The 26,490-nt window shown below is 60.3% G+C and overlaps 3 protein-coding genes across 4 annotated transcripts in view; all 3 read right to left on the reverse strand.

The window, feature by feature from the left end:
• NHEJ1 (non-homologous end joining factor 1) overlaps nt 1–13,064 on the reverse strand; it is a 44,923-nt gene extending 31,859 nt beyond the window's left edge. Inside the window, exons 1-5 of one of the 2 annotated variants that reach the window (XM_032984974.1) lie at nt 13,022–13,064; nt 12,027–12,212; nt 10,900–11,109; nt 8,627–8,765; nt 7,135–7,193 (exon numbers count right to left, since the gene is read on the reverse strand). In XM_032984974.1, the coding sequence (XP_032840865.1) occupies nt 7,135–7,193; nt 8,627–8,765; nt 10,900–11,109; nt 12,027–12,212 (594 nt within the window). In that variant the 5' untranslated portion in view covers nt 13,022–13,064. Of the gene's footprint in view, nt 1–7,134; nt 7,194–8,626; nt 8,766–10,899; nt 11,110–12,026; nt 12,213–12,791 lie in introns of both variants that reach the window. The other variant, XM_032984981.2, reaches the window with a different exon arrangement.
• Nucleotides 13,065–14,076: 1,012 nt separating this feature from the next.
• SLC23A3 (solute carrier family 23 member 3) lies at nt 14,077–19,293 on the reverse strand. The gene is made up of 13 exons (XM_042784406.1): nt 19,231–19,293; nt 18,628–18,840; nt 18,202–18,362; nt 17,578–17,672; nt 17,174–17,247; nt 16,700–16,881; nt 16,427–16,550; nt 15,961–16,108; nt 15,627–15,880; nt 15,332–15,437; nt 15,088–15,255; nt 14,790–14,885; nt 14,077–14,602 (listed from the first exon to the last, which is right to left on the reverse strand). The coding sequence occupies exons 1-13, from the start codon at nt 19,291–19,293 to the stop codon at nt 14,253–14,255; spliced, it is 2,034 nt and encodes a 677-aa protein (XP_042640340.1). The 3' UTR covers nt 14,077–14,252.
• Nucleotides 19,294–19,809: 516 nt separating this feature from the next.
• CNPPD1 (cyclin Pas1/PHO80 domain containing 1) lies at nt 19,810–26,441 on the reverse strand. The gene is made up of 8 exons (XM_042784458.1): nt 26,166–26,441; nt 25,868–25,970; nt 23,234–23,315; nt 22,542–22,662; nt 22,305–22,433; nt 22,081–22,142; nt 21,726–21,843; nt 19,810–21,295 (listed from the first exon to the last, which is right to left on the reverse strand). Exons 1-8 carry the CDS (start codon nt 26,232–26,234, stop codon nt 20,675–20,677), a joined length of 1,305 nt encoding a protein of 434 aa, XP_042640392.1. The 5' UTR covers nt 26,235–26,441; the 3' UTR covers nt 19,810–20,674.
• Nucleotides 26,442–26,490: the final 49 nt, after the last annotated feature.

Raw genomic sequence — 26,490 nt, forward strand, 5'->3', positions numbered from 1 at the left:
AATTCCAGCCAGCACTGGAGCCAAGAACATCAGTGGCCCCGGCGTTCACTGCCCCCTCTGCCTGCGCACACACTAAATACGGAAAGGGAGAGGTATAAATAGAGAGAGAAATACATGAATGGCCCTGTTTCCTTACACAGATACATAGGATGCGAAGGTCCGAGCGGAGTGGCAGCAGGCAGCCTCAGGAATCCAATGGCTGTGCCTCCTGGGGTGGAAAACAACTCCTCCCCGGGTTCTGCTGCCTGTCCAGATGTGACCAGCTGTTCGGTACCATCTCTGCATGGGCTGGCACGCTACGGGGGCACTGGCCCAAGGGATAGGGAGGGAGCAGCTCTCAGAAACACTGAAAAAATCTGCCTGTGGATGTCACCAGAGAAAGGGCACAGCTGGGGGTATGGGAGGAGCTGGGGAAGGGCTCAGGACACGCAAGGACATGGTGAATAAACCTGGCAGTCGGTTTTGGGCACAGTGGAGATGCAGGGAGCTGGAGAAGGCAGCACCAGTGGTGCAGGCAGCACCGCTCCTCTGCCCTGTCCATGGCTGGTGGACCCCATCAGCCGTGGATGGAGAAGCTGCCACGTCCCTTGCTGATACACAGCAGTGCCTTTAGAGCCCTGTCAAAGTCCACCTTGTTCTCCTCCCCACAAGGTCCTTTGCTTGTAGGAGCCGCTGCCACATCCTGAGCTGAAGGGCCGGGACAGGCAGCTGTGGGGCGCAGCGGTGAGGGGCAGACCATGCTCCGCACCTTGCCCCCGCCAGCTGTCCCCGCATCCCCCCTTCGCCCTCCTCTAAACCCAAACACAGCCCCAGTGAGATCAGCCTGGTGAGGCTGGGACCCCAGAAGCCTGAGCGCTCCCCGCTGCCCACCGCACCCTCCCCAGGGCCCTGCGGCCGCGGGGCCAATAATGCCCCAGATGTGGGAGTGGGGCCGGGGTTAGTGACGGGGGGATTGCTGCTCCGCTTTCCGGAGGGGGAAGGGGCTCTCCCCCTTCAATGCTCCCGTTTGAGCTGAGGCCTGGCACTGGCTCAAACCACCGCTTGCTGACATGAGATCAATCATCCCCCGAGCTGAGCTGCTCCTCGGCAGCACCGCGCGGCCGGTGCCCACGCACGGGCTGGGGCCTCTCCCGCAGGAGCGGGGTCTGGCCCCTTCTGCCAGACAGCCTGTGACACCCCTCTGCCTGCTTGCAGTGGCCCTCGGCACGTCATGGCACAGCGTGCCTTGGCACAGCCTGGCACGGCACGGCTTTACATGGCATGGTATGGCACAGCACGGCATGGTGTGGAGAGGGTGAGGAAGACTCTGACTGCAAAGGAGGGTTCCCTGCACGTGCCAGACCGCAGGCCACTGCAGAGCCAGGGGCTGTGCGGTGCCTCAGGGAGGGTGGCTGTGCTGGTGCTTCTCCATCCCTCCATCCCCAAACAAGCTACCAGGTGATGCTGGGCCAAAGTGGCACTGGGACCAAGCAGGCAGCTGCCTGTACCTGGCCCAGGTGCCACCGTCTCTCTGCAGTGGCAGTGCCAGAGCTGCGGCCGGGCACAGTCACAGTCACAGGGGGTCAGGCTGTGAACCCCCCCACACATTCCCAGCACGAGCATCCCGGCGGGGCTCTTGGGACAGCAGCTGCTGCTGCCGTGGTGCATCCCCATCCCTGGCAGATTCAAGGGCCGGAGCAATCACAGCCAGCCCGGCTGTGGCCCGGCTGCTGGAGGGTCGCTCCTTGCCTGCGGTCTGGGCACTATTTTGGGCAGGCTGCTGCCCTGGTGTGCCTGTGCCAAGTCTGGTTTTAGCAGCGTGCAGCTCCACTGACTCACTGCCTGTGCAAGCAGCCTGTGGCTGCCGGTGGTGGCCCAGAAAGTGAGCCCTGGCCAGGCCCCCCTCACCTGATCGGGCCTCAGCAAACAAATAAATAACACCGCAGAGCCGCCTGCCACGCGCCTCCACGGCAAACACTGCGGGGGGGCCGGTGCCCAGGCAGCGGTCAGCCCCCACGCAGTGATGAGCACCTGTGCTCCTCCCCAAATATCCCACTGTGGGCACAAAGCACTGGCCCCTGCCCCCGTCCCCTGTCCCCTTCAGACATCAGATGTGGCATTCTGCCCCTTGCACCCATCGGTGCCGGCCTGCACTCTCCTGCTCTTGGGCGCACGCTCGTGCTCTCACACACACGCTCACGCCGAACACGAGTGACCCTCTGCTCCTCCTGATCGCAGCTGCGCGCAGCTCCTTGCCTACACGGGTGTGCAGGGCAGCCCACTGCATTTCTAGCATGGGACCTGGACCCTGGAGCAGCAATGAGATGGGACAACCCAAACCTTTTCAGGAATGAAGTTAAGACCCCACAAGCAGCCCCAATCCAGAACACGATACAGGCACCCATGGGTCTCACCGGGCGAGCACAGCACAGATGCTTGCCTGCACACAAGAGCTTGCTCTGCTCATCCAAGCATCCCCAAAAGTCAGTCCCACGCTGCCACCTCTGCCCCGAGCCAGCCTGCCCATGGCCTTGCAACTTTTGCACTGCTCAGCCCTCCTAGCAACAGCACCGTGGCCTCCAGCCCCACGCGGAGGAAGATGAGCGATGAGCCTGGCCAAGCACCCGCAGCATCTTCTCCCCCGGGCCGTGCACCCTGCGTGCGAGCAGCCTGTGTCGCGCCCATGCCGCCGACCCCGCTCTGGCCCGGTCACGGCTGCAAAGCCACAGCTACCTTGTGCTAATTAAAAACATCCCTCGTTGGAAGGAGCCAAAGGGCCGCTTCCTCCACGCCGCACCGGCCTGGCACAGGTTTGAGGGATGCCGTCCCCACCCTGCAAAACGCACGGCCCACCACCGCCTTTGCCGTCGGCCAGACCGCAGCAGCTCAGCTCCCCGGGGCTTATTTTTAGCGCCTGTTAAAAAGGAGAGGCAGGGTGCTGGAGGCAGGCAGCGTGCAGGCAGGTGCCCGGCTGGACCCCAGGGTGGCAATGGCCAGTGGCCCGGCGGGTGCCCCGGCCACCCTCCACCTGCCCTGCTGGCCTGTGTCCCCTCACGGGAGGGGGACAGGCTCCTGGCCCCCGTCCCAGCCCCGGTGGGGAACAATAAGAGGGACGCTGACCCCCGGGCGCCCTGACGTCAGCCGGCATCGCCGCCGGCACCGCCGCCAGCCCTGGCCCCGGGGCTCCCTCTCGCCCTCGGCTGGGGCCGTGCTGGAAGCCGCCTGTTTGTTTATCTTCCTCTCCGGCGTTGCTTGTTTTGATGGCACATCCTCCTCCTCCTCGCTGGGCCCCAGGGTCGAGCCGTGAACCCGCCGCGTCCTGTTTGCCGAGGTCCCGCGTTCGGCTTGGGGAGGTGGGGACCAGCCGCCCCCGCGCGCACCAGCCACAGCGGATAAAAATACGCAGGGAAAAGCATCCTGGGGCGCAGGGGCTATATTTGCTCTGACAGTATTGGTGAGTTTGTCCCTGGTGTACCTGTCCCTGCCCTCCCTGGGGCGAGGGGCACAGCACTGCACGGACACCCTGACCCTGCCCTCCTTGCAGAGCTGGACCACAGGCTTTGGCAGGAGCTGTGTCACGAAATGCTGACCAGAGCCAAGCCAGGGCAAGCTCTCACAGCCCATGGGTGGGCTACCCACACTGCCACGTAAGGTCATCTCCACAACCCAAAGGTACAACTGCGGACAAAATAGCCCCAACCCACTGGGTCCTAAGCTTCTGGGAAGGGTGTCAGGGCAGCCCCAAGGCGCTGATCCCTCTCTAGCTGCCTGCTCTTTCCCCTTACGGCGTGAATCCCTGGGCTTGCCAATAAAAGCTGCCGGCTTTGCCTCGGCTTGCACGTGGCCGCCACTCTCCCTCCAGCTCTGCCCAAGCCCAGGCAGCTGCTCAGCAGTGAACCCTTGCCAGAAACTGCGTGTGTGAAAGCGTCGTTTCCTAAACGTATAAATATTCCCAGGGCTTTGCTGGAAAACTCCCCATGATTAGTTAAAATGCCCTGGACAGCCGAGTGCATACAAGCCCAGGGAAAGAGCACGTTTAAGCCAAGAGGCTCTGCAGCTCTGCCCCAGGTAACATGCAGGTCCTTTCCTCCCCACGGGGGATGTGGCAAAAGTTTGGGAAGTGAGCAAAGTTGTGGAGTGCTTTCCTACATCCCGTCAGCCCTGTGCCACAGCATCACAATCCCTTTCCAGCTGGAAGGTGTTAAAGCTACCAAACATCCACAACATGAAGCCCCATTTCTCAGAGGGAGAGGCTGGAACGACCATCAGACCTCTCCTCCTGACCTCCTGCCCGCTGACGTTCAACCACGCACATCCTAAGACTGAGCCCAGCAACTTCATTTACTTCCAGGCAAGCTCCCAGCCCGCTTTTGGAGACATCAAGAAATGGAAGATCAACCACTGCCCTTGGGAGCATGCTCTGATCGCTAATCGCCCGCGGGAGCAAACCCAAGTGCCTCCGTCCTAGCTCAAAATTGCCTGGCTCTGGCTTCCAGTGCCTGGCTTGTGCTCCACTGCTCTCCACGAGATTAAAGAGACCCCTTCACTAACCAGCATTTTCTCCTTGTAAAGACCCTCACGCACTGTAATCAAGGCGCCTCTCAATTTTCTCCCTGATAAGCTAGACAGAGCTCTTCCCTTCCAAGTCTCTCAATGCCAGGCTCTCTCCCCAGCCCTCAATTCATTCCTGCGACTCCACACTGATTGTCCGGCGTCTTTTTGAAAACCCAGACACAGGAGTCAGTCGCAGCATTCCCAGCTCCCCACGGCATGTGCCGAGGGACCCCAGCCCCTTGTGTTGCTCCTTTCTGGAGCTGGTAAACAGAGTACTAAGTTGCCTGGGGGCTCTGAAATACCTGCCCAGAGGCAACGGGCTCATCCAGCCCACTCTTCTGCTGCAGGAGGAGAGGGGAGACTGGGGTGAACAGCCAGTTTTGGTGGTGGAGAGCTGCAAAGCCATGTTTGGTGTTCTTCACTAACACAAGACCTGGAAGGCATCAGGAGGAGCGACAGGGTACCACGTTCAAACCAAAGGCAGCAGCTGCTCGCATCTCATGATTCATTGCCGCAGGATGGTACATGGGCCAAAAGCATCATCACCAGGTTTATAAAGCAACGGGATGAACGTGGAGAGGACAGATCCCCCCAGGCAGCCTGAATGCACGACTGCATCCCTCCACCAGCCTCTCCCCCACGGCCGGTGCTCAGACCTGGCTGCCAGGGGATGCAGAGGGGGAGCATCTCCCAAACCTTCCCGTTCCCCCTCCGGTGCTCCGGCCCCAAGACACTGCTCCTGGACTCTTATCGAGACACACAGCACCAACCGCGCTCTCATTTTTGAAGTCTCTGCCAGACAAGCTCCCCAGCAGCTGCTTTTGCAAGGCTCCGTGCAGGAGCTGCATCACACCCCTCCTGCCCACCCTACACCACCGAGCACCTTCCCCCGTGCCCCACACCCTACCAGCTCTTGGAGCACTCTCAGTTTCAAGCCTGACGTTCATCTTTAGCAGATGTTGTTCAGCCGACCCTTGGACAAAGACACACTTTATCATCCCCCGATCCTGGCACATCCTCCTGCATCCTTCCAGCAACAGCACTGAAACATTTACTGACTGCTTCTGCCATGTCTGCTCCAGTATCAATCATTTTACCACCTCCATCTACTAATAAGCTTATCCCGTTGCTGTGAGCTTGGGGTTTTCTCCTACTACACTAAATAAACCCCTTTCCTTCTGTCCTCCACCATGATTTTTCCCTGATGTCTTTAGCTTCTGTTATCCATTTTCTACACTTCATAATTTCTAATTTATATTGATTGCTATCTACTCCCGCTCTCCCATTTGTTATAAACTGCTCTTTTATTTCTAATTGCTGCCTTCACTTCACCACTGAACCAGAACGGGCTCTCGGCCAGCACTGCCCTCTTTCTTGATTGTGGAATTATGGCTTTTTGTGGTTCTGAAATTCTTCTGAAAGAGCTCACCATTTTCATTCACATTTTTCTATCTAAATGTTTCCTCCGAGCTGATTTCACTCATAATTTTCCCCCCGCTTTGGGAAATTAGCCCTTTCAAAGCATGAAGGATATAAATTACTGTTTAGGAATGTCCTTTCTTTGCCCAGGGTGAATGTAATCTGGTCATGATCATCGGTCCCTAGGCAACCTCCAAGTTACAGTCCAGCAGTGAATTCATCTCTATCCATCATAACCGGGAGAATCGAAAGTTGTCTGCGCTGGATGCAATGCCTCTTTTATAAAAGAGGGATTGTCTCTGAATTTTAGGAACTCTGCAGATGGTTTAATTGCTGGCTGTGAAGAGCATAAGCCTGTATCTCACAAAGTAATGTCCACTCAAAGCCGGTGTGACACCACGGACACCCTGGCTGACTCCCTGGTCCCCAGCAGACACCACTGCTCCCCACTCCTGCGCCTTCGCAGTGAGCTCAGGAACACTCAGAAGCATCCCGAGTCTATTTTACATCAATGAGCATCAAATGTTTCTGATGTTGCCACATTGGTTTGAACCATTTTAGTGCTTCTGCGATTGTTCCCAGCAACAAAAAAGGATCAGAGGAAAGAGCCTCTCCTTCCAGCCCCACTTTCTCCAAAGCACTTGTCTGATTTTAGAGCCAAGGATGCCAAGAAGAGAGCAGTGGGTACAACACACATAACAGGCTGAAAGGCACTTGTCCCCACCACGCACCATGGCAAAGCCACCCCTAAAAGCAGCAGATGGACCAAAAGGAGCAGATGGTTTCTCTTCATTCACCTGCCCCCTGCCTCCCATCAGCATCAGTGTTTCAGGTCCACAGCAAGTGCGGGAGGCAGGTGAGGACACCCCAGCGATGGCACACTCCCATGGAGCTGCCAGCCCAGCTCGCACCCCCGTGAGCTCGTGGCGAGAGAGTGTCAAAACACGGTCCCATATCCCCACCAGGCCATGCCGGGCATGTCCCCAGCTCTGTCCACCCTGCAGACCAGCTGCAAGGACAAAAGGAGAAGCTTGGGAGGGCTGGTGGGCATTACCCCCTTCCAAGCAAGTCCAGCCACCCCCACTAATGTCCCCATCCAGTCTGACACACCTTGCACTGGGGATGCTGGTGCTGGCTCCCCAACACCCTTCTGCCGAAAGAAGGATGTGCACCGCTCCTTACCTCAGCCATGAAGTTCTGCTGGAATGTTTCCTCCTGGAAGAGCTCCGTCCGCAAGCGGTCTGCAAGGGAAAGCAGGATCAGCCTGGGCAGGTCTGGCTAGACCTCCCACCCTGGTTTCCCCCCTTCCCCTGCCCGTGGGTGGAGGGGGCTGCAGGGGAACAGCTCCAGCACGCTTATCCCAGAGCGACAGGGAGCCCAGCAGGCCCCTAGGCACCCGGTTAGCAGAAGGTGCAAGGACCATGGGGATGTGGGAGAATGAGGTTGAGCCCATCCACACTTGTCCCAGCACCCTCCTGCACAGAGGAGCAGGGGACAGGGGCAGGACATGCTCAGCACCATTCCCAGATCTTACAGTTTGAAAGAACTGCCTGGGTCTGAGCACTGCAGGACAGGGGACTGCTTGTCTCCAACTGCTTTTCTGGAGGAGTGAGCCAGCCTGTATCTTCCTCTTGCAGGACAGGGACAAACCCCTGTTATAGATCATTGTGCTCTGCACCTCATTCAAGACACTAATTTTTCCCCATCATTGCTAAGCTGTCGTCTGGAGAAGCTCCTGACCAGCTTTGCTCAGCAGCACTGGTGCAAAGCTTCCTCCCAGTTTCCTGCCCTGCTCAGGCAAGGGACATCTGCCCACCAGCATCAGTCCCTGGACCCAAAGTGGGTTGTTCTGGCTGCTCCGAGCCCTGCAGTGCCAGCACACAACAGGAGAGAGGGGAGAGTGGCTGGCTAATGTGGCTCTAGTGCAGCTGCAGGGCAGATCCAGGCTCCTGTGGAGGGGTGCCTGCAGTGGGACAGGGTCTGGACCACATCACCTTCCTCGCCATGATCAAGTCATCCTTGATCCAGCAAGACAGGGTTGCCCCCCATCAGATCCCACATCCCAGAGGGGGCAAGATTCCTGTGGAAAGGCAGCAGGACAGAGCATGGCACTAGAAAGGGATGACCCGAAAAAGTGCCCAGCCAACCTCCACAGGTAGAGGACAACCCCTAGCCAAGGTGGCTCCCCCAGGCAGGCCCTGACCGACATCCTATCCGAGGGGGCTTCCACTTGCCCGTGTCCCCTCGTGGTGAGGTGAGCTGGGTGCTGGAGGGGGGCCCACGCACACGGCTGTGCTTCCCATGGCGGGGAGAGCTGGCAGCCCCTGGTTGCTCTCCAAGCACTCGGGAAGGGAGCCTGACACCGCTCCAGGGCCGGCCCTCACTGGCATCCCCACCGGCTCCTGGGGAGTGGCCAGGTGCTCTCGGCGAAGTGGAGAGCCCCTTGGCGACCCCCCAACTCCTCCAGCTACCAGTCAAGGGCCGTTCCTCCCCCACCTCTCCCCAGGGGCTGCTCCCCAGCCTTCTGGCTACCGTCTCGCTGCCGGCGCAGCTGAACATGAAACACAAGCCTGGCTGGGTAATAGCCAGAGGGAACAGAGCATGCCAGCCCCACACTGAGGAGGAAACTGGCTCCCTGCTCGCTCCTCTCTTGGCCCCGAGCATCCCTCCTCACCTCTGCTGAGAGTGGCCCCGCTCTCCCTGTAGTCTTCAATCTCAGCATCTTTCTGGATCAGCAGGGAGCTCAGCTCTTGCACCTGGTACTGCAGTGCCAGGCTCATCCGAATCAGGGGCCGCACGAGGTGACGGGACACCTACAGTGGAAGAGGGATGCTCTAAGGAAGGTCCAGGGAGGCACACAGCTGTCCAAAGACCAGTCGAAGCAGGGAAGCCAGCAAGACCCTAGCAAGAGCTGCACCCCAGATCACACAGGGCTCCCCAAGATACCCCATGTCTCACCCAAATCCCGTGGAAAGCAGTCAGAAGACATCAGCTGGGAGAAAGGAGGCCAGATGCTGTGGGATATGTCCCTCCATCCCAGTCCCATCCTTTCAGGTGGCTGCAGCAGGGGAGATTTTGGGTGGGAGGGCCCGATAGGGACAGGGTGCAGAGGTAGGCAGTGCTCCACCTGCCATTTGGGGTGCAGCAGGAGGCAGAGAACCCCCCATGTGGCACCCAGCCCCTCCCCATGGCTCTGCACACAACATGGCATGTTCCTGCGCCTGAAACAGGCACAGCTGGGCGAAAAAGTGGAAGGACCTGAGGTATCAAACTGCAGCTTGAGGAACAGGAGAGACTTTCCCAGGGAGGCGAGATCAAAAAGAGAAGGGATCCCAATGTGCAGGAGTTGTGAAGGCTGCAGCTCCCCATTGCAGCCCACTGTGCCCACCCTCAGCTTACAGCCGCACAAGCCCCATGCAAAGGCCCTGGGCACGTCCCCTGCCCTGGAGCCAGGGTGGGACATCCACCACACGAAGCAGCCTCCTTCCCATCACTTCCCACAGCCCCTGAGAGGGTATTTGGGATCCCCCCTGCCCCAGCACGGCCCTTGTCTTTGTGACCAGGCTGAGAGGGCAGCAAACCAACCCAGCATCGCTCACGAAGCCTTCTCACTACTACGGCAAGCCCACGGTGGGCTCCGAGCTCTGCTCCCCCCCAAGCATGAGCCACAGAGGCAACGGCCATCACCCACCCAAGGGCTCGGAGGGGCTGGGACGGGGCAAGCGAGCGGTTTGCCAGGTGGGCTCCGTGCCTGCCTCCAGCCCCTGGCCGGCTGCTGAGTCGAGTGTAGCAGGTCAGAGTTGGTCACCATTCCTGCAACCACACCAGCCACGCACAGCGCCCCAACTGCTGCCCATGTCCTGGGTGCCCTGCAGACATCCAGCAGGTTTTCAAGCAAAAGGAGAGGAGCAGCTACCAGCTGGGATTCCGGGCTTTGCACCTTCTCAGCTCAGCCTCTGTGCTTCTTGCCCAGGGAGGGACAGCAAGCCCCTAGGGCAAGCCAAGCCGGGACCCCGAGTTTGTTTGCTTCCCAGTTCAACCTGGAAAGCGAGGACAGACACCCCCACAGCAGCGGGGAAGCCCAGCTCTCCCCTCCGCGATGCCCGAGCACAGCCATGCAGGGGGGGGAGAAGGGACGTGCCCCCGCAGCAAGACCCGGGGGAACCCGGCGGGAGCGGGGTGTCGGGGATTTAGGGCGATACCTCCCGCGGCCGCCCGCCGGCAGGGCAGCCGCCGGGCCGGTCCCGGGGCCCCGCAGGGCCGGTCCCGGGGCCGGGGCCGCCGGCAGAGGCTCCCGCCGAGGCCGTTAGCGGGTGCGGGGCGCCCTCTTGTGCGCACAGGGCCGCAGGGCCCCGGGGTGCCGGGGTTTGGGGGGGGGGTGGGGGGGTGGGGGTCTGTCCCGGGCAGCCCCGGCCCCGCAGCGCCCGTCCCGCCCGCCCGGGGTCCGGCGGAGGTGCTGCCCCTGGGTGCTCGGCTTGGGACAGCGGGCTCCAGGGGCCGCTTCCCCAAAAGCAAAATGTTAAGGAGTCCCGTGGTAAGAGCAGCCCCTTAAAAGCCAGGAAGACCCTGCTTTAGTTCCCTCCGCTGTGAGACACTGCCTGCGGATCCTTTGGGGGTACCCGCTGCTCTGTGCCCCACTTCACGGCGTGCATCGGAGGAGAACAGCGTCGCTCTGCTGCGCGGGGCACTGGCGGGTCACCATCCCAAACTGGACATGGCCCTGCAACCTGTGCTGGGCCATCCCTGCCTTGCTGCAAGGCTCCAACCAAGGTGCCAAAGCCTCAGTGGGAAGAAACAGGGACAATGAACCCTGGGAGGGGCAGCAGGCAGAGCCAGGCACCCTACAGCCACCAGCACAGCTTGAGACCACCCAAAAGCCTCCAAGCATAGGAGACGATCCTTAATTTTCACCATCCCGCTCTCCAAACTCTCCGCAGCTTCTCTCACCATCTCCACGGGAGCAGGGCAGCAGTGGAAGTCCCAGTAGAAGGGCAGTCCTGAGAGGTCACTCTTCATGTGCAACCTGAGGCCACCCGCAGCTCGGTGGCAGGAGAAGGAGGTGGCGGTGTTCGGCTGCCCTGCCAGCAAGGGGGACACCAGGTTGCACAAGTGATGTAGGAAGGAGGACACGTGGACCGTCAGTCGCTTGTTCAGCTCCTGGGAAGAGGCAATGTTAGGGGTACAGCAACACCCCAGGGAGCTCAGCACTGGGAAAGGAGTGGCAGAAACTCCAGCACAGAAGGAGCCAAATTCTGCGTGTCCCAGTGCTGCAAAAAAAAATCCCTGGGCCTCACCTTCCAGCTCCGTGACAGGACATTCCCCACCGATTGTCCCAGGCCAGATGAGCTGGGAAGGCTCCCCTGCCCTGCCAGCCCAGGAGGGTCTGGGTGGTGGGCAGGGTGAAATGGTCTCCAGTAGCACATTTGCCCTGCATGCCACCACAAGTGCCACAGGCTGGCTGAGAGCTGTCACAGCTCAGTTCACCTGCCACAGCTGGGAGATGGCTGCCACCGCATGCCCATCGCTCCTGCCACCAGCTGCTCAGCACAGCCACTCTGTGACAGAGGGACATGGCAGACAGGGGTGGCATGTGGGGGGCCTGGGCACACGGGGTAAGGGGAGGAGATGTGACATGGCCCCATGTGTTTTGGGGACCGTGCTGACAGGACACCCCATGGAACCCTGTGCCTGGCTATGAACATGAACAGGAATCTCTCTGTCACTGGTGGGGAGGCAGCATTGTTTCAAGCTCCTTCTTAGTACATTGGTCCTGGGGAAACCAGCTGCCCATCCAACCCACAAGTGAAAAGAATGTGCCGGGCTCAGCATGCAGCCCCAGAGAACACCTGTCTGTCCCGGGCATGACAAATACCCTGACCCACTCTCTCAGGAGAAGGGTGCTCAGCCAACTAGGGTGACAGCACTTGGGCAGAGCCACCTGCGGACTTCCTAGGCCAGGCATTTGCACCTGAGCCCTGTCAGATCCAACAGCCATTGTGCCACCAAGCATTTTATGCTAGGACGTCAGCTGTTGCAAGGAGAAAATGAGGTCCCTGGACTTTCCAGACACTCACCTTGGACCTTTGTCCCACGGCCTCAGCGTCTGCACTCTCGTACCACACACTGCTGAGGTCAGAGATCAGCACGATGTAGCCAGTATCCCTGAAGCATGCTTTGACAAGAAATGTGGACTCGCCAAAGCAAACAGAAGCCCAGGGCTGTGTCAACAGGTTCCTCTCCAGCTCCTCAGAGCCTTCCATCTGCAAGAGAGCAATCAGGTCTCTGTTTCACCCCACACCCAGGAAGACCCCGGTCCCTGGGGTGGCCTCCTCACAGGGACCCTCAGTCCCTGCTGGCCCTTCCATGACGCCAGCCCCACCTCGCAGCCCAGAGGTGAGGATGCTCAGCCAGCTCTGGTCACACATTTCTGCACATGCATGCAGCTCTGCTGGGGTGGACATTTTGGAGAGCTCTGTGCAGGACAGTTCCTACCCCAGCTCACAACAAGCGCCCCAAATGCACCATCAGACACACAGCAATGCAACTGCTGCTTCCCCGGCATTATTCAGCGCTTGCTGCCACGTCTATGTCCAAATCAACATTTAAGCTGCCCGGCTTGCACTGGGAGGGGCAGCGGGACGCTGCAGCCCTCCTCCTGCTCGGAGGTCCCTGTGCTCCGCGCGAGCCACACGCCGTGCCCTGCCTGCGCTGAGGCGGGCAGAGCAGCCCACGCCACCCATGAGCACTGCTGCTTCCCACTCCTCCCCGCGACAGGTTCCGTGCCTGCCAAAACACTCAGGGACCTGCCAGACCGGGGCCCTGGGGAGCTGCGGAGTTACCCGAGGGCAAGAGGAGCAGGCGAGGGGCTTTGCAGAGGCGAGCGATGCCGGGCCGGAGGCGAGGGCCAGACTACGGCTCCCAGCATGCTGCTGTCTTCCGCAGCGCGCCACGGGCCGGGGCACGCCGGGATCCCCCGTGGCTCCACGGGCCGCAGGTCACCGGCGCTGGGAAACGGTCACGGCCATCGCTTCCCTCAGGGCCCCGGGAGGGACGGCTCCTGAGCCCTCACCTCCCGCCAAGGACGGGGAGATGAGCTGGGCCTCCCCTCTCGGGCTTCCCCAGACGCTGCGCAAAGCGATGGGGACCGAAATGCCTTCGGACTTTGTTTTGCGCTTGTTCCTCTTATGAAACATCCTGGTACGGGTGCCCAGCTGGGGACAGCCCTCGGGCTGCAGGCGCGATGGTACAGCCTGGAGGGGCAGCAGCACCCCTGGGGGGGTCCTGTCCCGCGGCCCCCGCAGGGTTCCCCGTGCAGGCATGGCACAGGGCATGCGCCTGCACCACTGCTCGCCCAGGCTTGCTCCGGGACTCAGCTGCTGTGCCAGCCTGGCAGGGGCCGTGGCCACCACGCACCCCCCAGCCCCCTCCACCCTGAGCATAGCCTCATCCTTGCCCCAGGCGCTATCCCCTCAATCCCCAGCACCCATGTGCTGAACTGTGATCCCCCACCTGCACCGAGGCCATCCACCCTGCACCCACAAACTGCCACCCCTGCACTGCCCCTCAGCCCCCCACTTGCACTCTCTTCACACACTCCACACTCCCTCTCCCTACTGCGGAGGCTGCAGCCGCCCCACGGGTGGGACCAGGGGAGGGTGATCATCCCAGAGGCTTTGCATCCCAAGGAAGGGCCAGGGGAGGTGGGAGCAGGCAGGGGCTTTGGGGTGCAGGACAGATGGGGTTGCACAGCCGGGATAGGGTGTAGGAAGGTTTGGGGTGCAGGACCCAGCTGGACTTTGGGCACAGCTGGAGCGCAAGGACAGGTTGGGGTACAAGACCTGGGTGGGTTGCTGGCTGGGAGAGAGCCAGCCATTCCTGAGCACTGTGCCAGGGGGTGAGCAGAGCCCGTGGTGACAGCCTTTTAGGGCTGGCCAAAGCACTGAGCCCTTCCCCAGCCACGTCCACAGGGTGAGGGTGGGCGTTTGGGGCACCCACTGCCCCAGCTGCGGTGGCACCAGGTAGCCATGCCCTCTGCCATCGCAGTCCTCAGGGCACCAGGGGAGGGTAGGCTGGAATCTCCCAGGCAAATCCTGGATGGAAAGGAAACCCCTGGAACTGGCGAAATTGTTTGAAGGTTTTTATAGCTCGTTTCCAAGAAGGGATATGAGGTTTGGGCAGGGAGTGTGGAAGCACAGGCCCATCCAGTCCATGTGGGCTTCGGAAATGAGAAGCAAGGTGGCTCACAAGCTGCCTTGGGGGCACAGCCCTGGTCCCCCATGAGGTGTTCCCACACCGCAGGGTCAGGCCACAGTGTGCCATGTGGGCATCTCCATCTCGCTCTGCCTCCTGGCCGGCTGCAGCTCCCCTGAGCCAGGTTTGGGGAGCAGGTGTGTCCCTTCCCCTGGGGCAGCAGTCCCCTCCTCAGTGGCACGGCTGCCCTCCTCCTCTTCCTTCTCCTCCTTTTCCTCGCTCCCCGGGCAGAGGAAGCAGCAGGGGAAGGGTTTGCAGGAGGATGGCAGCAGCCTCCTCAGCCCAGCGGGGAGCCCATATTCATGGCTGGCTTCAACCTTTTCTCCACGAGGGTGGTGAGTGCCTGTCCCGCCTTTCCGGAGCACCAGCTTGGAGAGCAGCCCTCGCTCCTCCAGAGTTCCTGTGATCAGGGTGGTGGGCAGTGAGGTGGAAGCCCCTTCCTCCACTGCACCCTCCCAGCACACACCAGCCCCAGGCCCCCCAGCAGGACTGTCTGGAGGCAGAGCCAAGGGTTCAGGGACAGTCCCACGGCCAGATCCAGCCCTCAGAGCAGGAGCTCACACAGAGGACCTAGAGCAGCCCCTCACCTGAGACCGTGTTCTCCAGGAAAAATGACAAAAATCCAGTTAAGAAGACGGGAACCATGAGTAGAGAGAGGAAGAGGAGGTCCAGGGGCACCCAGCCTGCAGAGACAGTGCCAGGATCACCCAGGATATCACAGCCCAGCAGCAGCGAAGAGACAGGAGCTGCCATGGCAGATCCAGGGGTTAGAGAGGGAGCTGCCTGCTGATGTGAGCCAACCCAGCCTCCCAGGACATCAGAGAAGTGTGGTCACCATGCCACAGGGCCCAAGGCTTTGCCTTGCCTGAGGAATGTCCCCACTACCTGTGGCCAGGTGAGCCGGAGCCGCACCGAACCACCGTGGCACCAGCAGTGCCATGAACATGGTGAAGCCAACGATGAAGATGTTCCTCCCCGAGTCAATGTCCGCGTACTGGAAGTAGGAGATCCCCGTGCCCACGGCCACAGCGTAGGTGACACAGAGCACCCCTCCTGTGAGGGGGTAGGAGTCAGGCAGCGCCAGGCAGGCTGCGGGCCCCGCGGTGCAGGGGAAGGGCAAGGAACCCACCGTGAACTGCCAGCGGGATGCGGGTGAGGAGCCCTGCCAGCCTTGGGGACATGCCCAGCACCACGCACGCCAGTGCACTCACTTGCACTGAGAGGAGAGAACTAGCCTGACAGAAAGAAGGACAGGAAAGTGAAGATGAGGAGCATCACCCTCCACTGTCCCCTCCGACCGGCCATACAGACCTGCCTTACCCAGCACTGGCTCAGTGACAGCCTGGGTGCTACAGGACCCCTACACCTCCTGGTCCATTGCCTCCCCATCCCTTGCCAACCTTTCCCCCCACCCCCAGGCATACCTGTGTGAGGCCGGTGGCGCAGGCGTTGGCGATGCTGGTGGCTGTGCCCCCCGGCGTGCCCAGCAGCCCTGCCAGGAGACTGCCCAGCCCTTCCATGCAGAGCCCCCGGTTGCAGGCATGGGGGGGCAGCCGGGGGGCTCGTAGCAGCCTCCCGCACAGCACGTAGCAGCCCACAGAGTTCATGCTGCAGCCAATGGCCATGGCAATGCCCACCGCCAGCGCCCGAGGGGTGAGCAGCAGCCACCCCCAATCGCCTGCAGCGGAGGGAGAAGGGACGGGTGATAGAGGCCCTGGCCGAAGGCAGACGGCTGCGCTCAGCCCTGCTGCCCCCCACCTGCATAGGGGATGCGGACCCAAGGGGCATGGAAGGTGTTGTTGGCCCAGGACAGCTGTGCCACGGCCAGGTCCAGTGATTCCCAGGGAATGTGAAGGTGGCTGAGGACGGCACAGACGATGCAGACACCGGCAAATGGGAACAGTACCTGCAAGGCAGCAAGTCCCTCCTTCAGCAAGAGACCCTCCTCCTCTGCCTTCCCCGGCCAGCACCCTGTCATTTGTGCCACAGACAGCAGGTCCTTGCCTTATCACCTCTCTCAAGGAGCCATGACACATCTCCCCACATCCCCCCATCAGTGCCCACGCTGTAGGAGCTGCACAAGGACTTCTCACCCCTGCCTCTGCTCCCAGCACCCTGCTCTGCTCCAGGGCCACCAGGTCCCACCTAACGCTACACCAAAGAGCCAGGCTCGGAGAGAAGCCTGGGCACAACGGAGGGAGCAGAGGCAGATGAGCCACAGTACCGAGAACGTGCGCAGGGTAGGGACAGATGGCTCCATGGAGCCCCCACGAGCCTGGGGCCAGGTGCAGAAGGGCAAACGGCAGGACCCCAGGTGCTGGGAGAAGGCAACAGCGAGGAGCATGAGCCTAGGAGAGGGAGCACAGGTCACCATGTAGCACAGTGGTGCCCAGGCCCCAAACATGCACTATGCACTGCAGGGATGCCCCATTCCTGTCCCCATGGCGAAGCGAAACCCTGGGGACTGCACACTGGTGTGGGCCCCGGGCTCACTTACAGCAGTGCTACCCCCCAGTTAGTGGAGCAGAAGAAAGCGGCGTCCTTGTACGCGGACAGCCCGATGATGGAGAGGCTAGGGGCCAGGACCATGGGCCCACAGCGCTGGGCTGCCCACCCGCACGTGCCAGATAGTCCCAGTGCCAGCTGAACCAGCCCAGACACCAGCACAGCTCCAGAGACCTGCAGGAAGAAAGGATGGGACCTGTGGGGCAGGATACATGGAGAGCAGCCCAACACTGTCCCTTGGCCACACTCCCACTGCCCCATTAGCATCACTTGTTCCTTGTGTGCTCTGCTCCCCAAGCCATATGCGTCTGGGAACATATGCACCCACATGCACCACGATCCCCACTGCCTTTGCACATCCCCTTGTGCCCCCTCTATTCATGGCAATCCCCAGGCGGGCCAGAAAAGGGACTGGGCGTGCAGGTGACAACTGGGGTGCTGGCAGAGCAGGAGGACAGGGACCCACCTCTCGCAGTGAGGCACCCCATCTCCCTGCAACAGTGCAGTGTGGTGCAGAGCATGCGCTGGCCACGGCCGTGCCTGGAAGGGAATTTCGGAAGGATGCGACGCACGTGGATAACGGGCTCCCGGAGCTGGGTCCAAGAGTATGCAGGGCAGAGGCTGCTGGCTGGAGAAGGGCCAGTGTGCCAGCACCCCTGTCCCCATAAGCCCTGACACTGGGGAGGTGACCAGATGCGTTGCAGGTGCACTCAGGGGCGAGTGGGGTGCTGTGCACCATCACCAGAGGGGCCAGCAGGCAGGACCCCTTGCTACCCTTCACCCCTACCCCGTGCACCAAGCACCTCGTCACTGCTGTTCCACTGGCACGGCCCAGTCCCCGTGGGACGCAGGCTCCAGGGCTGTGCTCACCATTCCTGTCCATGCCAGCACCAAGGGACACGTGGGAACTCAGCACCATGGCAGGGACCAGGTACTCAAAAGATGGGATTTGAACCAGTGGCAGCCTGGGAAAGGGGACAACAAGGACACATTAGTAAGGAAGGAGGGGACAGCGTTTCTCCCAAAGCCCTGGCTGCCAGAGAAGGGAGGGATGGGAAGAGGATGAGAACCCCAACATGGCAGGAGGTCACCTCATATCCCAAATATGCCCTAGCACATCCCAAGCGGCAGCAACATGGGATGTACGCAGAGGTCAGGGGCTTTGCCAAAGCACACACCCAGCCCCTGCATGGGGTGAGGGCAGCACAGGCACCAAGTGGTCCGAAGGAGCTACGTATGATGCTAGAGCAAAGCAGCGAGGAGTTAGAGGGAAAGCACAGCTGTTTTGTTAGAGGGACATGTGAGAAAGGAGGATGCAGTGATGGCAGGAATGAGACAGCTGTGCAGAGATGCAGGGAAAGGGGTTGTCTTCGTGCCCTCTCCCACCTCCAGCAAAGCCCATCTTCCCACAGCCTCGGAGAGGGCAGACAGGCACTGCCACGGCGTCACCCTCCTCCTGGTGACAGCCGCATCCCCTTTGTCCCCCTTGCTCACCGGCTCCCCAGGGTGGTCTGCAGCACTGTGGAGATGCCACAGGCAAAGAGGCTGCGGGCCAGCAGCTCGCTGGTAGCCTGGGCATGGGGTGGCTCCTCAGGCAGGGTGGGCAGCAGGAGGAGATGGAAGATGCAGAGCAAGGAGGCCTGCACGGCCAGGTGCTGTGTGGGGAAGAGAGGGAGTGGTAGCAACTCCCCGCAGCACCCAGAACTGCAGCTCCCTGTGCCCAGCCCCCCTGAGTGGACGCATGCTCACTGACACCCCCCCAGGTAGCACCCACCACTGCCCCCCTCTCCTCTCAGCACACCCTGGCCAGAACTCCACACACCCTTTGCCTGGCAGGATGTGGCCCCTGCCCCCTGCAAGGATCCCAGCCCTCTCCCCATCACCCCATCTCCCTGGCTGCTCACCATGTTCCCCCCTCACCTGAAGGGCCAAGCAACAGCTCAGCATCCAGGAGCACATCTTCTGCAGGGAGCAGGATGAGAGCGCAGGGCTCCCGGCACCAGGCACTCCACAGCGGCCCCCATTCATGCTGCTGCTTCCCCGCACTGCTCCCAGTTTGTGGTGCAGAGGGGGTGGGCAGGCTCCCACACACCCCACCCCAGGGCTCCTCACAGCCCTCACACAGCTGAACTTCTACCTTCTGCAGGAGCTGCCCCAGGGTTAGCCATTAACTTGAGTTGGTGAGTAACCTGCCCTTGCAGCCAGGAATGCAAGTGTCACCCTGGGTTGTCACTACAAGGGCCAGGTGACAGCCACCCACAGCCAGGACGCTGCTATAGTGCCAGCTGCCCACAACCCTGGTCCCATCCCTGTCTCTCGTGGTACCAGGTGGGCCACAGCACCAACATCTCTTCCTTCAGGTGCTTGGAACAACCCCACCAGCAGCACCCTCCAGCTCCAGCGTGCCCTGCCCACACTTGTTCCTCCCCAGCACAGCATCCCCCTGCCCTCCTGGTCCAGCCTTTCCTCACCATCAGGCCCCAAGAGCCTGTGAAAAGCTGCACAGGCCCTCGCAGTTCTTACCATTCCCCTGTGGGCACTGTTTCCACACCAGAAGGGTCTCTGTCTGACTGGGATCAACCCCATCCACCCCTTGCTCCTAGGAGGAGAGCACTGAATCCTGCCGCTGGACAAGGATGTCAGGGCCAAGAGCTGCCCTTTTGGCTGGGAAGGCTCCCAGGGGAGCACAGGCAGGTGATGCTCATGTTGTTGTCCCAGGGCAGAGGTGGCTGTGCCAGCGACCGCAACAGCGACCCTGACAAGCCCTTGCTGCTCAGGGCTCACTCATTAACTGGACAGACTTTGGAGAGCAAAGAGCGGTGGAGACCATGCATTCCCCACATTCCCCAGCATGGGGAACCTCCTCTCTCCCGCTGCCCCTGCCTTCCCCAGGCACCAGCACCCATGGCCCTCCTGTCACCAGAGAGCCTGGTCACTCCTGAACCCTGCAGGACAGGCCTCACAGTGCTCCTGGGCTCACTTCCAGCACCTGGGATCTGCCTTGCAGACCAGCTCAGAGAGCAAACACAGGCTGCATCGATGGGGCTCCACACCGGGGTCGGCACGCTGCCAGGACGGAGCAGCTCAGCAGGACAAGGCTGGTGCACAGCAAGAACTACTTTTATTGGAAGAGATTTTGCATCTACAAAAGAGTGAAAAACAGGTGTAAAATCCACAGTAAAAAGAAGGGGCAGCCAGATGAGCTGGGCTGGTCAGCAAGACAAGGTGCCTTCTCCCCGCCCCTGAGAAGCAGTCAGGCACTGTTTGCTCACAGCCACAGACAGCTGGGGTTTGGGATGGGGTCACAGAGGACCCCAGTTTCAAAACACCCAACACAAGCAGGATAAGGAAGCTCAGCCTTAACCACACCTCGCCACCTCCAAGCCCAGCAGGGCACAACCACAACAGGATCTCCTCATGGTGTGACCCTTGTACCTCCCAAGAAGTCGCCTGGCAGCCCCCAAAGGGAATTGCCCCTATGGCCAGCCAGCTCAGGCTGCTCTCTGCCCTCTCCTTCAACCTGCTCTCACCTAAACCAGGCACCTCACCCCCCCACCGAGGTCACTGCCCCAGGCCCTCCACCCTGCACACACAGCCCCAGCATCCTACATCCCACACACCACCTCTGCCCAGCACCACCAAGGGCCACCCACTCACTGTAGGAAGAGGTACAACACCCCCCTTGCCCTAGCACCCCATGCCAAAGACGCCCCATTTCTACCCTCCAGTTAATAGGTTCCCGCCCCAGCACCTCAAAAGCAAGCCAGCTCTGCCCCAACCTGTCCCAGCAGCCCCCAAAGTGACAGACACTCCTGCCCTGGGGGGGGAAGACACAAATGCTGGTTTGGAAGTAACCCAGGGGGCCTCCAGCCCCATGCAGCCCCATGGATCAGGTGTCCCAGACGTGCAAGGAAGTGAGTTGTGCCACACTAGGAGGGAAGGGGAAAGGGCCTGCAGCCCTGTGCTCCTAGCTGGGGAAAATGAAGCTCTTGATTCTACTAAGATCCATGGCAGTGTGCAAGGAGCATTGCCTCAGCCCCAGGGGGTCCAGCCAGTCCTTGCTGTCGGGGGCTGCGTCCCATGCGGGGCCAGCACCGGCTGAGCAGGCATGGCAGTGGAGCGCCGGAGGATCCGCGAGCACGGTGAGTCCGAAGGGGCCGGGCTGGCTGAGGGCAGTACAGTTAGATCTCTCACAGGCAGTGGGTACTCTCCCGAAGGGGCTTTGCGGGGGGCTCCTGTGTTGGGCTAGATCAGGCGCCTTCGGGTAGGACAGAGCAGACATCATGCTGCCCCACAGGTAGAGCGCAGTTGCTGTGACACCCCCACGACGTGGCTCCTCCGTCATCTCGTTCTCCCCCAGGCAACGGGTGCTGCTGGCTGGGGAGACGTCGGGCAGCCCAGGCTGGGGCTGGTCAGGGGCTGGGGCTGGCTGGGCAGCCAGCTGGCAGCTGCCCTCCTCAGGGAACAGCACAGGCCGGGGGGCTGCAGGGCTGACACTCCTCGTGCACATGGACCGGTGCACCATGGTGACAGAGGCAAAGACAGCGGCAAAACCGGTCAGGTACACCACACCCAGGAGGCAGGCCAGCTGCAGAGAAGCCAACAGTTAGCCCAGACTCCCCCCCAGCAGCTCCCCGTGACCCAGTGTGGCCATGCATCAACCCAGCAGCCGTGAGTGATGGCAAACACCAGCACCAGATGTTGGGGAGCAGGCAGCCTCACAGCTATCAGCAGGTGGCACACAGCCTGTTCAAAGCAGGGCCTAGGTACCACAAACCAGTATGCCCCAGTTAAAACCAAACAGTTCCTGTTTAAATTCCCAGCCAGCACCCAGTTCCCTCCATGCCACCACCATGACCTGTGGGACTGCAAATCAGCATCTTCTGGCTTCTGACAGCTTCCCTTTTCAACTGGGAATAAGCCAAGCTGTCGCTCCCAGTGGAAAAGTGGGTCCTGCTCCAAACCACGGCCTACTGGGTCCCATGTTCCTGCAAGCAGCTGCTGTCCCATGCCCTTACCTTCACCACTTGCTGGTAGAACTGGCCCAGCACATGCTGCCACACAGACTGCTCCATGAGGACACACAGATCCGTGTAGGTGAACCAGCCACGCCACATGCCCTGCTTTTCGGCCACACTGCAGGAAAAAAAAGGGAATGGTGCATGTGGCATGAACCTTCCCCATCAAAGAAGCTTCAGCCCGGGCAGGCTTGGAGAAGACCCTGCTCAAGGTCTGTGGAAGGGAGATGGAGAGCCTAGCAAAGACTCATGAGTATCCCAACCTCTTATTTTACTGCAGCAGGGCTAGCTCTGAGCAGGGACAGAGCCAGGGCTGCAAGGTGGATGAAAGACTCACGCCACCCCACACACCTACCGTCCTTCCAGCCAACTCAGCACTTCAAAGAGCTCCCGGGGATCTGTGTAGAGATTCCAGTCCTGTGGGAACAGCAGGGAAAAGTCAGCACAGTCAGGGAAGGTCACCCAGCACCCAGACATACCTTCCTATATTCCTTCATGGGAGTATGTGGGGGAAGAGTCCCCTCAACACCTCCTTTCCCTCACTCTGAAATAGCTGGCCACAGTGACAGCCCCACTTACAATGGCGCTCAGGAAGTTCATCTCCAGTGTGTTCATGGTCTGGACGTCCACTTTCCCTGCTGCTCCCCACTCATCGTTGAACACCTCTTCCTCCTCACCCTCATCGTACAGGTACTTACTGGCAACCATCTAAAAGCAGCACAAAAGACAGGATCTCAGTCCTCCCTGCACTCCTCCAGGCCTCCCTCCAACCCAGTGACCCCCTCCCGCCCCCCTCCCCCAGCCCACACTGCTCACCATGGAGATCAGGAAGAGATCTGAAGATGAGATCTGCTGGAGGTATTCAGGGTTCCTGTGCCGAAGTCTCTCAATGTAAACCAGTGCCAGCATCATGGAGCAGGGCGAGATGCAAGCTTCCCTGTGGGACAGGGTGAGAACCAACCCAAAGGTTATCTGCATGCTCCAAACATCCCAGCCACCACGGAACAACTTGGCTGCTCCCTCCCCACAATAATAAATAGATTGTAAATAGACAGCTAGATACATCTCGGCTCCATGCCAGCTGTCCTGATCTGCAGCAAGAGAAAGCACAGGGGATGCAGGGTGGAGAGCAGAAAGCCCTGGCTCCCGTTTGCAGGCACAGCCACCTCCAAACTAAGCAGCCTGCAGCCATGCACACTGCGAGGGCTCGGCTGCCAAGAGCAGACCCCGGGTTCAGTCGTGGCTACCCAATGAGCTGCAGATCCAGCCAGTATAGACTCCCAGTAATGAGAGCACCCCTGCACCCCAGAGAGTTGGACCAACCAGAGTTGGCCTGGCTGGAAGCCACTGTGCCTGCTAGCCTTGCCACCTGCCCCCAGCTCCTCTTTGACACTAATCAAGCCTAAGCACAAAGCCAGTGCTAGCCCAGGGGACAAAAGTGAGTCATAGGTGAGACCAGAGCTCCCAGTTCTGACATAGGAGACGAAGGGATGGGTTTTGCTTCTTACCTAGATACACGAGACACATATTTCTTCTGGAGTCTGCGGATAGGGCTGGGAGCCACTTTCTGCAGCAACTCCACAGCAATATCTAGGATAGAAAACCAGCAAAAGGGTTTATTATATAGCCCCATATGGCACAGTCCACCCTCACCCTTCCCCTTCTCCCAAGCCCACTGAGTTTTGGTGTTTGCTCAGCCCCTCAAGTTTAGATTAAACTATGAAGGTAGGACAGGCCTTATCAGAAGTCAGGGATACAAACCAATAGGCAGGACAGCCAGAGCAAAGCAGGAAGAGGATGTGAGTGTCCAAGACGCAGCAGCGGTGCCAGATCCAGATTAGCTTGTCTGTGTCACGGGGAGTTACCAGCAGTCAGCTGCAGAGAGGCTAACACCCTCCCTCCACCCCACAGGACCTCAAGCAGCCCTTTCAGAGGCTTTCTAGGATCAGATATCAATACCACATCTTCCCAGTCCTTTGCTCCCCTCCAACCAGCAACCTTCTCAGCTCGTCAGCACTGATCCAGCTTCCCCTACACCACAGGCCCAGTGCCCCCAAGCTGATGACAGACAATGTATTCATGTGAGCAGGAGCCCGAAGGCACTAACAGGGTACAGGTGCAGTGATACAGTACAACTGCAGCTCACCTCAGGCTGCTAGCCCCGCGCTCACAGACGTGCCTCAGCACTCAAACACTAAAAAGGCCAGAGACTGACAGGTGCTGGCAGATAGCTTCAGCAGCTCCCATCTCGCTTCTCAACCTGACGGGGCCAGCTGGGAGCATCCCAAACAGCACTACAGTCTGGTGCTTGGCAAGAAGTGTTTTTGACAGGCAACTCCAGCTCCATTTTGCTGCCAAGCCCTCGGCTGACAGAGTTGAAAGCAGAGCTCGTCCCAGCAGCCTTGTGCTTCCAGCTCCCAAAGGAAGCATCACCACACCACCTCTTCTCTCCACATCCCTCCTTTCCATGTCTCTCCAGCAACTAAGAGAACAGCTGCAGTTCCACGGGAATTATTTGCCCAACAGCAGCCACCAAGCTCAGAAACACACTGCTTGAAGGGACCTCCCCAGGTCATTCAAGTCATACCACCACTAGGATCCACAGCCAGGCAGACACAGCTCCAGCCTCTCGCATTGCTGCTGCTCTCCCTGCCCTGCTGGGCAATCCTTGTGCCACCGCACCAGCCACTGCGGAAGCTGCAGCAATGCCCTGAGTGATGGAAAGCACATGAGCCCCCCCAGGCTCTGTCCCAATACGAAACCTAATTCTTTAGCCCACAAATCCAACCCGTGACAAGGCGTCCTGCCCTAGAAGGCACAGAGAGCAGCTGATCGCTGTCCCCATCTCACAACCACGGCATGCTGAAGGTGGTTATGGTTCTCCTTCTCCAGAAGGAAGGAATTCATTTTCTAGCCTCTCTCCCCAGCCAGCCCATGTTGCCTCCTGCGACTGCTCCCAGATGCCAAAGACCTTTTCCAGCTCTTCCTACTACTTTGGACTCTTCCCACAATTGCCTCTATTGCATTTGAAGAGCAGTCCCATAAACTCGCCATGTAGCAACAGCACAGCTGTAACCAGACAGATGCCATAGCCCTAGGTCCTCTTTTCTGACAGCAGCTGGGGAAGGAAGGCTGTAAGAGCATATAAACCCACAGAGATATTCTCTGCGCATCGATCCTACCCTCAGCTGCTGGAGCCGAGGCATTTCCTGGGTGCAAGGCACTCTTCATAGTTAATAGCCCTCAAAGTCTTCTCCCATGAATGTGCCCTTTGAACTTTCAGCACTGGCGGCGTCCTGTGGAACAGTCCCATCTCCGGGTGTGACACCAGCCCCAAAGATGAGCCACACGCCTCCCTTGCACAGCCCACGTCAGAGCCTGTGCCTCCCCGCAGCGCCCAGGCAGCCCTGCCCGGCCCCGCTCTGCCGCCACGCACCCAGCACCCCCCTCCTCGCTGAGGTACACCACACGCAGCCTCTTGGCAACTTCAAACCATTTCCTCAAATCTATCACAAGAGTTCTGAATGCAAGCACACTTCCTTATCCGCTCAAAGTCCCCTGCAAGCTGGGAGAACGAGCAGCCGACGGAAACGCTAATGCAACCGCAACATGAAGGCACTGTAGCAAACCACTGCTTGTCCTTGACCACTCCTCTCCACCATCACCTACATCAGCTCCTCAGCCTCAACCCAGTTACATCCTTCTGCTCCCCCCAAACACTGCTGGGACAAAAAGGATGTGATCCAGACAAACACACAGCAGGAACTTGCCCCCTTGGTGCTCACAACTAGGCATTAAATGAACTCCCCAGTACTTTGCAAAGCACAAGAAGTTGTCCAAGACACCTCTCACCGAGGACGGGGACACAGCCTTCACTGCCAAAGAATTCTCAAGCAACCTAAAGGGCTGTGCACATCAGCGAGTGCCAGAAGTGCAGCAGTGGGCCAGGCACGCAATAAAACAGAGAGCAGGAGCCATGAGGCTCTGGCACCCTGCCCGCCGCGCTGTGCGGAGCGAGGAAGGCCGGGCAGGGGTGGGATTTGGCACTGGGGAGGGAGCGGGTGACTTGCCGGTCTCAGCCCCTGGGCTACTTCCAAACCCCTTGACTCAGCATTCCCATCTAGGGACACCGAGCAACCCACCTGCCACGGGGCTGGAGAGATTATCCAGGCTGCAGTCTTTGTCCCAGCCATAATAGAGCCGCTTCCGCACTCTCTCGCTCAGCTGCTGGTGCCTGGGCAGGAACTGCAGGCAGACAAGGGGAATGTGAGAAACGCCCCGAGCGCTCCCCGCACCGGGCTCCGCACCCCAACCCTGCTTGGGGGTGCGCCGGGCCCGGGCGTGGAGGCACACGAGGCTCTTCGCGGCCAGGGATTGGGGGGGGGGGGGGTGTGGGGCACCCCCCCGGGGGCCGGTGACACCGGGGTGGGGGACACTCACCGTAAACTCCTGGAAGCCGCTGAGGGAGAAGGTGCCCTCCTCGTCCAGCAGCAGCCCGTCCAGCTCCATCCCGCCCACCCCCAGGGCAGGGGTTACCGCGTCCCCTCTGGGGGCGCCGGGCCGGCTCCGAGGCCGGGTCCGCTCCACGAACGTAGTGCCGGTGCCCACCGGGGGCAGCGGGCAGCGCCGAGACCGAGCGCGGTGCTGAGGCCGCGAAGCCACCGCCCGGCCCAACCCCGCCGCCCGCCCTTCCTCTTCCGGCGCAGAGGGGCGTGGCCTCAAGGCGCGTCGGGGCGCATGCGCGGGCCGGTCGTTTCCCCCCCCC

Source organism: Tyto alba, unplaced genomic scaffold (genome assembly GCF_018691265.1).
Source record: "Tyto alba isolate M040663 unplaced genomic scaffold, T.alba_DEE_v4.0 Super-Scaffold_7, whole genome shotgun sequence".
Classification (NCBI taxonomy): domain Eukaryota; kingdom Metazoa; phylum Chordata; class Aves; order Strigiformes; family Tytonidae; genus Tyto; species Tyto alba.